General features: G+C 39.9%; 1 protein-coding gene across 1 annotated transcript in view; it reads right to left on the minus strand.

Moving 5' to 3' along the window:
* Nucleotides 1–7,657, minus strand: part of LOC124776713 (mitochondrial fission 1 protein) — a 41,035-nt gene extending 33,378 nt beyond the window's left edge. Inside the window, exons 1-2 of the mRNA XM_047251825.1 lie at nucleotides 7,498–7,657; nucleotides 6,913–7,119 (exon numbers count right to left, since the gene is read on the minus strand). Coding sequence (XP_047107781.1) covers nucleotides 6,913–7,119; nucleotides 7,498–7,542 — 252 coding nt within the window. The 5' untranslated portion in view covers nucleotides 7,543–7,657. The remainder of the gene's footprint in view (nucleotides 1–6,912; nucleotides 7,120–7,497) is intronic.
* Between the last annotated feature and the right edge of the window lie 6,714 nt (nucleotides 7,658–14,371).

Here is a 14,371-nt window from a genome sequence, read left to right on the forward strand (position 1 = left end):
TCACCTTAGCCCAGACTTGGGAAGGTGACATATGGCATCAAATGGTCGACACTTATCTCTCCCAACACTCCTGCTTCCATCGTCTGACAAGTTGGCGAACGCGGGCACGGAGATGTTTAAAGGCTATGAGGTGCTCCACGGAAGGGCGTGCTTATGCCACTGTAGAGCTCGCCAATGCTCCTTAATTGCTTCAGTGACTTCCAGTGAACACCAAGGAACTGCCTTTAGCCGGGGGCCTACTAAAGAGTGAGGGATCGCATTTTCTGCCGCAGAGACCATTGTTGTAGTCACCTGCTCAACCATCATATCAATGTAACCGTGTGAGGGAGATTTAATGGAGACAACAGAGGTGAGAAAGTTTCCCACTCCACCTTGTTTAAAGCCTATCTGGGCAGGCTTCCTGGGCCTGACACCGGGCCAGTGACAGGAAGATGGCGAAGTGGGCACTACTACACAGGTCATCATGTGCTCTCCAGTGGATAGATGGAAGAAGTCCTGTGCTGCAAATTGATAAATCAATGGCCGAGTAACTGCCATGAGCCACACTGACATGTGTGGCAGGGCAGCACCAGTACGTAAGAGGCAGAGATCGAAGACAGTAAAGTTCCAACATCTCTGCCTCTGCCAGTACGCATGGCGCCATGCCACGAGGGATTATGGGCATTAAAATCTCCCAATAGTAGGAAGGGTTTAGGGAGGCGATGGAAAGGTGCAGCTAGTACATTCAGGGGTACTGCACCATCTGGAGGAAGATATACACTGCAGACAGTTACTTCCTGCGTCGACGTCATGCTGACAGCCACAGCTTCTACAGGGGTTTGAAGGGGCACAGTTTCACTACAGACCGAGTTTAGGACATAAACGCAAACTCCACCTGACACACTATTATAGTTGGTACAGTTCCTGTAATATCCCCTATAGCCGTGGAGGGCTGGGGTCCGTATTGCCGGGAAGCAGGTTTCTTGGAGTACAAAAAAGCACGTGTAAAGCTTAACAGTTGCCGTAGCGCAGCCAGGCGGTGGAAAAAACCACCGCAATTCCACTGGAGGATGACATCATTGTGAGACTGGGAAGGCATGAACATTCAATGAGGCAGGCTATGCCTCAGGGTCACCTGCTGCCACTGACTTATTGCCTAAGCAGGCTGTATCTATTGTGTCTGAGGGTCCGGCGAGATCTAGATCCTCAGCAGATGCCTAATTCTCCACCTTATACTCAGACACAGAGCTTGTATGTAGCGGTGGTGTGGGTGCCACCGGAATTCCCTTGGTCTTTAGGATCTTTTTTTGGATTTCTCTCGCTGTTCCTTGAGCTTCCCTCGCTGGGAGGACTTCCCTGATCCAGTCTCTGGGACTGAAGATGAGCGTGAAGCCCTATGCCCAGCTGCTTTTGGGCTCTTCAGTCACCGGCAGGTGTCATCTTTCCCACTAGAAGAAACCTGGGAAGGGAGTGACCCAATGGGCCCCTTCACCCCTTCCTAGCAAGAGGAGTCGAAGAAGACTGTTGGGTGAGGGGGTGAGGGGGGGGGGGTTTGCCCCCCGAAGAAGGTGGTGCGGGAGCAACAGCGAGGGAAGTACCCCCCCCCCCCCCCCCACACACACACACCATCAAGACGGCAGGTGTAGTATTCTGGTTCTGAGAGGCGACAGGAATGTGAGGAACTGATGGGGCGACTACTGTTCTTGTAGTAGCAGTGTAAGAGCAGGTCATAGCCACACGATGTAAGTACTCAAATTTCCTCTTAGCCTCAGTGTAGGTCAGTTGGTCCAGGGTCTTGTATTCCATGATTTTCCTCTCTGCCTGTAAAATCCTGCAGTCTGGCGAGCAAGGTGAATGATGCTCTCCACAGCTGACACAGATTGGAGGCAGTGCACATTGAGTACTGGGATGTGATGGATGCCCACAATCTCGACATGTGATGCTGGAAGTACAGTGGAAAGACGTATGGCCGATCTTCCAGCACTTAAAGCACCGCATAGGGAGAGGGATATATGGATTGACACATCACAGCGATAGACCATCACCTTGAACTTCTCAGGTAATGTGTCACGCTCGAAGGCCAAGATGAAGGCACTGGTGGCAACCTGATTATCTTGGATCCCAATGGACGCGCCAGACAAAATAAACACTTTGCCACTCTAAATTGGCGCACAACGCGTCATCTGACTGTAAAACAAGGTCCCTGTGGAATATAATATCCTGGACCATATTTGAGCTCTTATGGGGCTTGATGGTAACAGAAACATCCCCAACTTGTCACGAGCAAGTAATGCCCGTGACTGGGCAGAGGATGCCCGTGACTGGGCAGAGGATGCTGTTTTTATGAAGACTGACATAGAGCGCATTTTGGACAAGCCCTCCGCCTCGCCAGATGCTCCACAAAAAACTGAGGCTTCATGGTCGTGAAAGATTCCCCATCAACTGTTGTACATACGAGGTACCGGGGCGAATAAGCTTCACTGCCAGCCTCAGCATGGCGTTCCTCCCATTGTGTGGCCATGGAGGGGAATGATTTGGGGTCATATTTCTTAGCATTGAAGTTAGACTTTGCCCGCTTAGAGACTGCTGGTGTCCCATGGGCACCACCCAGCCTCAGCAAGGGCCACCTGGCAGGATGACCATTGCTGGGAGTCCCGATACCCCAGGGAGATGGGCATCTACTCCATGGCATACGTTGGGAGTTAATGGCGCAGGCATCAGCAGAGCAATCCCTGTGTTGTCAGGGGTCTACAATCAACAGGGTACATGGCGGCCCCACCAGAATGGACTGGCTGCCATGCTGGATATGAGGTGCAAGAAGTCCATGGACATCATCAGCACAGAAAGTGACACTGCATATTGCATGGTGGAAAACGCACCAAGGAAGGTGTCCTTGCCCAAGAGATGAAAAATGAGTGGGACTGCAATGCGATGACGAGGTAGTGAACTAAAGATCTCAAGGCACGATGCATCACGTAAGGCGCCCTTACCCAATTGGCTCGCCCTTCAGGAAAATATAGAAAGATGGAGGTCAAAACTGATGGGACCATCAGATGAAGGCCGAAATGTGCGAGATTCCTTTTAGTCGCCTCTTATGACAGGCAGGAATACATTGGGCCTATTCTAACCCCTGGACCCACAGAGGGCAGAAGTCATGGGACAGCAATATGTACCTAAACAGGTGATGGTAGTAGCACACATACAGGATGTAAAATGGGCAGTGCACTTTGTGAATGGGGTTTCTGACTTGAGTATGGCTGCACAACAGGGATTAACAGACTTTGAATAAGGAATAATAGTTTGAACTAGACACATGGGACATTTTATTTTGGAAATCGCTAGGGAATTCAACATTTCGAGATCCACAGTGTCAAGAGTGACGAGAATACCAAATTTGAGGCATTACCTCTCACCACGGGCAACTCATTGGCCAACAGCCTTCACACACTGCATGAAGTAACTGCAGAAATCAATGTGATATGTATGACAAATAAATCTATTAGGACAGTGCAGCAAAATTTGATGTTAATCGACTATGGCGGCTTCAACTGAGAGTGCCTTTGCTAACAACATATCACCTGCAGTGATCGTCCTGGACTTGTAACCTTGTCGATTGGACCCTAGACAGCTGGAAAAATATGGTCTGGTCAGATGAGTCCCGATTTATGTAAGTAAGAGATGATGGCAGAGTTCGAGTGTGCCACAGACCCCACGATTCATGGACATGGTGTTAACAACATATTGTGCAAGCTGGTGGTGGCTCCATAATGGTGTGATCTGTATAACATGGAACTGACTGGGTTGTTTCGGCCAAGTGAACTAAGTGGAAATGGTTATGTTCAGCTACTTTGAGGCTATTTGCCCCAGTCATGAACTTCATGTGACCAAAGAATGATAGAATTTTTATGGATGACAATGCACCCTATGTTACCAGGCCACAGTTGTTCGCAGTTGCTCTGAACATTTTGGACAATTTGAGCAAATAATTTTGTCACCCAGATCGCCTGATATTAATCCCACAAAACAGCTATGGAGCATAATGAAAAGGACAGTTTGTGTAAAAAATCCTGCCCTGGTAACACTTCCACAATTATGGATAGCTAGGGACGCAGAATGGCTCAATATTTCTACAGGAGAGTTCAGACACTTGAGTACCTGCCATGTCAAGTGTCTGCACTGCACTGGGCAAAAGGAAGTCCGACACTACATTAGGATATATCCCGTGACTTGCCACCTCATAATATGTTCACTATTGTAACAAAAAATAGTATATTCAAACAAATTATGTGACAAAATGAATTGCAACAGTTATGTTATCAACAGTAACTGACATCCACAGACAATGTAATAATGTCAAACAGACTGCACATCCAAGTTCATTCTCTGGTTAGCTGCTGCTGTGGTAGCTCTCTTGCAAACAAATAATCTTCAGTACTGCATATAACTTCTGATTCCTGAGAAGTGGCAAGCAGTCCTTCCAGAAGTTGAAGCAGGAACAGAGTCTGATTGACAACATTATTCTAATAGGCCCTGCGATGTGGGTACTACAGCAAATGAAAACTAGACTAAATTACAGCCGTTATACTGCGCAAGGTAAATCATCTCTTCTGTATGGTACAATTACAGAATTTTATTGAGAAATATGTACTGGATGTAAATTAGCAGAATTTTTGGACCTCTGGATAGAGGCTTCTCAGGACAGTGTGATCAGAGAAAACAAATCTGGCTTTCTATGGAGCTGCATATAAAACGTTACAATTCCTAATTAGGTATGCAGGTTACACTCTTCCCTTTAGGTGAACCACCAAAATGTGAGAGTGTGGGTCATTCTTAATTCCCATGATAAAAATGGCTCTGAGCACTATGGGACTTAACATCTATGGTCATCAGTCCCCTAATTCCCATGATACTGTGGCGCATAAATGAGATTGATTATTATTGTCTATATAATGCCGCAGACCAAGATGTATGGAAAGTTTTTCCTCTGTGGGACGACTGGGTGGCACCTGTCACCTTGGTATGTTGCAGTTGTGATTGTTTCCAAAACAAACTGCAGATTATGAGAATTAAATCTTCCAACAAACTGAGCACCTGTCTCTTTGGAGCATTAATGTTCATAGTGGTTTATATGACAGACTTATATATCACTAGTAGTAAAAATTATATGGTTCTATTCCTTCGCCCTCATCACCTGATCTAACACTTTCTGACTCCCTCCTTTGTGGGTAAATTAAGAACCTGCCGAAACACTAACAGTTCAGAAAATTGCATCAATGCTACTGCAACAACCAATGACAGGACATTGCTGCACAATGCATTAGACGAAATGAACTAGACTACTGCTTGGAAGTATGTTGTGTGACCAGAGAAGCATCCTCAGAGCATTTGTAAAGTGCTAAATACAAACTTCATAAGTTTATGGACGTATTCATGTGTCAATCACAAGTTAATGGAACCACTAAATCTCTCAGGTGGTGGAGGCTAAAAAAAAAACAACAAGCTTCAACTGAATGGATTTGTACATTTAGATGAAGCTTGTCAGAATGTTGACTGGTAAACACTTAACAATTTTGACGCTCTGATAAAATACAGAGTGTGAAAGTTTTCCAAAACTTATACAGATACCGAACAGCAATAGTTAGAGCCTACAGACACACAAACAAACCAGCATGGAAGGACATACAGACTTTTAGTTATCCCCCATGTCAATCAATCTGAACACTTATCAAGCAGTAAAGAAAACCCCAAAAAAATTTATGAAGTGGATTAAAGTTCAAAGAGAAGAAAAGTAGCCTACTTCACGCTTTGCCAAGGACAATTCTATCAGAGGCAGCAAAGAGACTAGTTTAAGAGAAATCGTCTTGAAGAGGTTATAAGTGGAGTAACAACGAAAACTAAAATGATGACAATAAAATGTACTCCATATCTAGCAACACCGAGGGAATTAGATTAAGAAATGAGACACAAATAGTAACTTAGACCTATATGTGTATCTATGAACTAGCGAAGTTCTCATTCTCTTTTGTGCTGACCTGTGAAAAACTCAACGCTTCTGCTATGCAGGGAGTGGTCTTTACTCCCAACGAATTTACAACACATTCCACCATAAATTTCGTCACTATAAAAATATAGTTATTTCTGTAAGTTCAATATTTATAGTTACTTATTCACTGTGCTAGTTCTAACAGTCTTGAGAGCAGCCTTCGACTGAAGTGGAACGCAGACAATCAACAGTTCAGACAAGAAGAAAGAAGATGCTTTAGGGTACATGTTATCCAATTTTTTTAAATTTATGTATGATGGAAGTATTTAATATGCATGAAAATAATATGAAGCTTTTTTACTTTGCCTTAGTGTTAGCCTATGTCAACAATTTCGTTAAATATAGTGTGATCATAATCATTATGCTAAGGTCCAGATCAATCTGTTACCACAATGTTTCACAGTCACACATATTGTCTTCATGAACTGTCAACCAAGTTACCTTCTAACCTAACCAACACCTAGGGCCGCACTACAAGTCAGTGTCACCACAACCAAGCTCTCAAGGAGGGGAGGCAGTGTCCAATGTACAGCATTAGCCAGCTTTTGAAACATGATATTACGTAATAATGCTGAACATAACGTGGGTAGCAAGGGTAACTAAACATGAGGTGCTTAATTAAACTGGGAAGTAATTTATGAGAAGTTGACTAAAAGAAGGGACAAGTTGAGAGGGGATGGCCATAAGCATTAAGGGAATTGACAATTTGCAACAGCTGGCAGTTTGAGTAAAGGAGGGAGGGAAAGCAACTGCAAATGGTTACCAATTATCACAGTAAGCCGGTTCATGTGGATTATTGTTATGCACAGATGGAAATATTCGTGCAAGACAGAATCTTGAAAAGCCACTTCAAACAACAATTTGAACCTAAGATACACAATTACACTCACCTTTATCCTTGCAGAACCAAATGCTAAATAGTATAAACAATCCCTCCTTTGTTCCTTCTCTCGTTCGAACAGGTCTTCTAGGAGAATTATTCCTTTGCGAATATCTGCAGAATATTTACTTCGCACCAGACACCAGGCATACTCAAACTGCGCTTTATCCGTTACCTTTCCATTGGCCAATTGCTGATTGTAAACCGTCTCAAATTTCTGAAACCATATCAACAATTAGAAACAATGTACTTCCGTCGTCGCACAAAAACTCTCAGCAAAAATTCTAACACACGAGAACGTTTAGTATATTGGTACGCGATTAAGCTCATCAGGCAAACACAGCAAAAATGAGGCCATGAAGAGTGAAAGGGCCTGTGTTAAGTTTCAGTTGTACGTTTTTGGGCTTTGTGACTTGCAACGACTGTTAATCAAATACCACGTCAACATTACGATATAAACATTACTATCTTGTGTGAAAACTGCAAAACAAAAACAATCATGAACAAATAACATTCATCACATAACCGGCTCATAGTAACAAAACTTTACTATTGTCAATAGATTTCAGAATAAACTGAGAGTCATTATCCCAACCTTTATATCATCCGAAGAAACAACTTCTTCGAAAATGTCTTCCATGGCTATTCCTATAGCAGAACTTCATCTACTATATATTTCGGTGATGTACATTACTCCACAGAGTTTAAGTTTACGTCATTCACTTCTGACTAATTCAGAGATATTATGCAGGATATGTTACGAGTTGTCTGTCAATGGCGGAGTAGAGCGACCTTCTGCGTAGAAAAATTAATGTTTGCATCACAGTAAAACGGCATAATAATCATGGAAGAATAATATATAATAAGAACTTATTGTATGTTTACGCTGTAGTTAAAATAATTCATTTTCACAAATCCATAAATGAATAGCGTGTTAATTAATATTTTATTTATTTGTTCAAGATATAATCACTGCTCGTAGATTTTCATACAAAAAGCTTGGAACAACTTTTTCATAATCAAAGTAAACAGAAAGCCCCACAAAATCATCTTTTCTGAGCTACCCGCGACCTAGGATTGGAGTAATGTTTCTGCTTTTAGTACGAGGTGTTATCTTAAGTGAACCAAAAACGTGCTCTTTGTCAACAGATGGAATTTTGATTTCTGTGGATATTGTAACGCCAAGAATGAAATTTTTTACTTAATTCACAACAAATTGTTTGTGAGATCATCAATTAAAAATTTGCTATCTCTTGTGAGCAACATACACAGGGATGCAAGTACTGAGAATACATAAGGATAGGATATTGCACAAAATATGACTGTCTGCATCTAAAAGCAAACAGCAATTATCGACGATAAGTATTAATAAAAACTGGTATCTTAATATCATTAATTATCTAGTCACATATCAATTTCGCGCAATTGCATTGACATTTCCTCAGTGTTGTTCATTCTACAGGGATCACCTAAGGGGATTGGTGTGTATCGAAAATAATCATACACTCGACGTTAAATCCCGAGCTTTCTGGGACCGCGCCTCGTAATATTAGGCCAGCAAGTATAGGGTTACCATGGGTCAGGGATTAGCTCAGGCAATCCTGGTTTTTTAGTGCTGTCCAGGGTAATGTCTGAGGCTACGAAAATGTCGAGCGTTTGAGGATTTTACGACTGGTGAGGATTTATTCAGATACATACGTTCGACATAACGTTTTTAGACATTCCCTTATGGTCATGTCTCCCACAATCAACCATGGACTTGACATCAGTGAGGAAACGTGCTTACTATTCCTGTCACAGCTTTTCTCTTACTATTATTCATTTGACAACTCGACAAGGGCAATGTGTTTATTTTATTGTAATGTGTGAAGTACAAGAGATTTCTTTAGGAAATCGTGATCTGGAATGTGTCACATATTCACAACACAGTGCTAGACATGAATTCAGTTGCAAAACATCAGATGCAGATCCGAACCGGTGAAAAACTTGTATGACACAAAATTTTCATTTATTACAACCAAAACCGAAACAGAGGTAGTTATGAACGTTATTTCGCTCTTTATATTTGATGATGTGTTAGTTTCTTTGGCAAAATTAATTATTTGACAGTTACAATGGATAGCCGAAACAAATATAAAGTGAAATTTGTTCCTATCGTTGTAAGATATTTTGACCTGCAGGAGGGAATTCAAGTTATAAATTTCGATGAAGTGTCAGGTGCAACTGCTCCGATTTTTACTCAGTACTTTTGCAGTTTGTGAAAAACTACAAATGTGAAGAAATGTTAGTTTGTTACACTGCTGATGACACTACAGTAATTCTGGTGGTGTGAAGAGAAAACGGAATGAAACTAACTACAGAAATGTTCTGAGTGATTTAGATTGGTCTATTTTAGGAAGTGGTAGTTCACCAGACACTGTACACAAACTATTTCTGAAGAAAGTAATGGGTAGTGAAAAACGCAATTGAATAAATAAAGTTTAGTGTGGCAATAAACTCTTAAGACTTTTAAGTACTTTCAGAAATAATTCCTGGTTTGGACCCAATTAAATATGATAATGTATCCTGGGTTGGAAACAAAAAAAAAAAAAAAAAAGACATGGTGAGCCCAAGCAGGTACCTAATGTTGCCAGTAGATGGCACACTCAACGAGCTGTCCTTTTCAAGACTTGAGGAAATGACTTCAACATATCTAGGTTATTGTCAGATTTGTTATGAACTCCGTATGTTTGCACTTTACTCAGGCTGGTGATTGCATAGATTTCACACCCATGAGTGTAAATCTGACAAGGAGACCTTATAGACTTCCCAAATCGATTTTCTTTATATTTATCGGTTTTTTAATTCTATCTTCAGACATCAATTTCCTAAAGCAGTAATAATTTTTTTTAAAATAAAGAAAATATAAAAAAAACAATTTTTAAAAAGAAAAATTCGGAAAAATTGCCCCTCAAAATAAGAAGATTCCTAGGCACTGATAAGAGCAAAATGTATGTTCCTGGAGTGAATGCATAGTGTCGAATTCTGGTGATAGAAGAGTCTCTGTTTCAAGTCTCATCTATTGTAATTGAGTTTACTTTTCCTTAATTTTTACATTTTCTGTTGAGCTGAAATTATAATAACCAAATAGTGAATCATAATTTTCTAATGAAAATAACGTCATTTTATTTTCAATTATGGGTCATATGAAACAAATTAAAATATAACACAAACATCTGAAATGAATTATATATATCAGTAAGACCCCAGAATGAATTTACGCTCTGCAACAAAGTGTGCATTGAAGTGAAGCTTCCTCATAGATTAAAACCAGATTAATCTCCCAGGAAAATTTATCAGTAATATTGGTGCATTTCGTATACATGTTTCTCCACAGAACAAAGAAAGCATAAGCTTATGGTCATTATCAGTAAACAGAGGAGATATAAAATACCTAGGAAAATGTATTTGCAGTTGACAAGTAGATTTTTCTGTAGACAATGTTCACCCTTATGAATTACTTTTATGTACTGGAATTTATTAGATGAGTACAGTGAGGGATGTTTGTCATGATACTTACTCACAGTGATTCTCAAAGTTTTATATAACTATGTTAGTTTGTTTCCATAAACATCAATTGTGAATCAGTCATTTTAGAAACAATGTAATTCCACATTTTATGCAAAATACATTACTTATGTGCAGGCCTTCTTTAAGGGTAGCCACTGCAATCCATATAGAAAAGAGGTAATTTCCATCTAACTGTGTATGTCTTTTGTGCCTAGAAGATTTGTATCAAGTTCTGGAGTTCTGGTGTTTCGAATCTTAACGTTGTAGTACTGTTGATTCTATTGGCAGTGCTGTGCGTTCTGTTTATTCTAATAATAAGATTTGTCATTGTTGCAGAGTTGATTGTCTTTTAGACAGAACAGAGCATTCTTGGTCCTAGATATCTTCTGAGATTACATGGTGCAGGTTGACAGAAGTTTTATTGTTAAATTCTGCAAAACGAAATAGAGGTGTGAGAAATGAAGCTGAATACAAGAGTGAGGTAATTAAAAGAGCACATGTTCAAGGAAGTGGATTCATTAATTATCCAGGAAAAACAATTTCATAAATGAAAACAAGTGAGAAATGCAAATGTAAGAAAGTGTGTTATGCTAATATTGATATATTTCATCACACATCTTTGTAAGATAAACTTAATAATTTGAAGAGCAAAGTCAATGTACAAAGACCTCATCCACCGAACAATGTGTCATCCAATAGTCACAATTTTAAGTGCATGCTCAATGACAAAAGGAAGAAGGTCTGCCAGAAGGCATTTATAGCTTTCCATGATCTTAAGGGTGACAGTAGGCTCCACTGTCTATGTGAATTGTTGTTAGCCAGTAAATCTAGAGTTAATTTAACAGGAAAAAAACCCATAGCAAATTCAAAATCTGCCAAAATTAAAATGCCCATTCATCAACATATTGAGTATTTGCCAAGATAACAGACACACTGTTCCTCCAAGGTGGAAAATTACCTTGATGCAAAGTTAAATGTGAAAATCAGATGTTTAAGGAAAAACAACCTGACACAGACATTAAATTTAGTGCTATGTAAAATTGTGCAAATACCATTTTTACCTCGATTTTTGGAGGTCTCAGGTATATATCTCCTGTACATGAGAAGTTATGAAACAGAAATTGAAGTACCAATTTCTTAACGAGAATGCAAAGAAGGTTAGTGAAGCAGAATTAATGATCCACAAAAGAAGAACTAAAAAATTTTACAATACTCTTCCAGCTTCAACAAATCTGTGCAAAGAAAGGGAGGATCTGGTTCAAATGGTTCAAATAGCCCTGAGCACTATGGACATAACTTCTGTGGTCATCAGTCCCCTAGAACTTAGAACTACTTAAACCTAACCAACCTAAGGACAACACACACATCCATGCCCGAGGCAGGATTCGAACCTGCGACCATAGTGGTCGCGCGGTTCCAGACAGTAGCGCCTAGAACCGCTCGGCCATCCCAGCCGGAGAGGATCTGGCTGTTAAAACATTTAACTACATGTAGGATATTTTGCTGCCTAAAATACTGGAGTAAGAGTTATTTTATCTTTGACAGTTAACCTTTAACGTTTCTGAAATTCACAATGAAACATCAGGAGAAGGTCATTTTTACATCTATGATGAAACCCAAGGTAAGAAAGACCAAATGAAGTAGCTTCTTTTCTTCTGCATTATATAGATAATTGCACTGTGATGGATGTGAAGGAACTACATGTCCTTGGTGATAGCTGTGGCGGTCAAAACAGGGATCACACCATAGTAAGATTTTAAATGGCTCTTGCAGAAGCAGAGCATTTTGATAAAATCCAGCACTTCTTTCCCCTGAGAGGATGTTCTCTTCTTCCCATTGTCCATGATTTTGGTGTTGTGAAGAGGCTTTTGTCAAATAACGATCGTATTTATCTTCCTAAAGAAGTATTTGAGGTAATAGAACAGTCAAGATTCCCTACAAACTTCATGGTTACTACCACAAGCATTGAAGATGTAATTGACTTCACTGACTGGTGGCCACCTCTACATAAGAAGATACTAAATTCATTGGAAAGCTAACATCTTTCGAGACACAAGCGTACTGCATTCCAGATATCAGCATTAAGGCATTTCAAGCACTCATCTCAGCATCCAAGGTCACACCATTCATCAACATAGCAGTGGAAGATTCATCCTGCAGGGTACTGGCTTGCGAAATGTGTGTTTAATGTGAACGAGGGCATACAACTGACAGTTGTCGATCACTGAAACTAAACTTGCTGACCTGAAGAGCATCTTGCAGTATGTTTGTGAAGAATATCAGCAATTTTCCCTTGAAATTCTGGACAGTCATTGATAATTTGAAGTACTTATTTTCAATCTTGCATTTGCAGCGCCAAGTCATAGTGTTATAAGATTATTTTTGTTGTATAATTTAAAAACATGTTAGATGCCTCAAATTAATGTTAGTGTTAAAGGCATTATATTACTAGCTTCATACATCTGTGTAAATTTGCTGTACAAATCAATTTTTATACATTTCATAACTTTTGAAATTAAAATTATTATTAGGTTGATTACAATAGCACATTTCAGTGATAAATTTTCACAAGCATTTTTAGAAAAAATAGAACTCCAATCACTTTCATCACTATTTTGGCTGGTTCTACAAGGAGCTGGAGATTATATCGTATGTTAAATTACTCACCTGGCTACACTCTTTAAAAAGACAAAGCAACTTTTGATACATGGTGAACTTTCTTTTAAATGTAGTTTTTTGTGTTTCCTGAAAAACATGAATTTATGGAGTTGTGCTGTTTCTAAAATGATCGATTCATGTATGAAAGTACTGACCATTTGATGGACTGCATTTCCACAAAAATTGCGTGCATATGAACGCCAGACTTTATGAAGGTTTTATCTCCTAATCCTTGCTCGAAATGTAAAGTTTCAGTTTCACTCTATCAAGGTCCAGAACACCAGGGTTTTTTTCAGTATTGCCGCTGACTGCTGGCATGGGTAAATTGTGGGCACTTTTTTGTGTGTGTTTCTGGGTGGTTGCTGTATGCATCCACCTGAAGATATTCTGCTTAGCAAATCGCCTTGACAATACTTTACACTATAAGGTCTGTAATCTCAAGATACAGCACATATGCAGGTTTGCTAGCTAAATTAAGAGACTGACTTATCTTTTGCAATGTCTGCATAAATATTTTTTACATTCTCTGTGTTAAACTCCATGTAATGATAGTGTAAATAGCTCTAGAGAGACATATTATTGTCTCAGTAAGCACACAATAGCTCAAAACGTGTTTGCTAGCAGTTTCCACAATTTCATCTTATGTTTTATGGATAGCTCTAGATCGACAAAAAGCAGAGGCCATTGTTTTATCCTGCATTTATCTGCTCAAATTTTTGTACATAAACAGTGTATTCAATACTCCAGCTCGTATTTTTGATTCATATGATACAGATGGAAGCTTGATTGAGGGGCCCTGGAGGACAGAACTGGACAAGAATAACACTGTGATCAATCTCCAAAATCTGCTTCGAAAGTCAGCAACAAACTGGCATCAAATTCGAAATGAACTGAGAGATCATTTCTACATCTCTATCTGTTCTCTACAAATCGCTGTGAGGTGCGTAGCAGAGGCTGCATCCCATTGCAGCAGTTAGTAGGGTGTCTTCTCATTCCATTCACATATGGAGTGCAGGAAGAATAATTGTTTGACTGCCTGTGTGCATGCAGTAATTATGCTAATCTTATATCACTATTCCTATGTAAGAGACACGTAGGGGGCTGTAGTATATTCCCAGAGTCGTCATTTAAAGCCAGTTCTTGAAATTTTGTTAATAGGCTTTCTCAGGGTACTTTACACCTATCTTCAAGAATCTTTCAGTTAACTTCCTTCAGTATCTTTGTAACACCCTCCTATGAATCAAACACACCTGTGACTATTC

This window comes from Schistocerca piceifrons, chromosome 2 (assembly GCF_021461385.2).
Source record: "Schistocerca piceifrons isolate TAMUIC-IGC-003096 chromosome 2, iqSchPice1.1, whole genome shotgun sequence".
In the NCBI taxonomy this organism is placed as follows: domain Eukaryota; kingdom Metazoa; phylum Arthropoda; class Insecta; order Orthoptera; family Acrididae; genus Schistocerca; species Schistocerca piceifrons.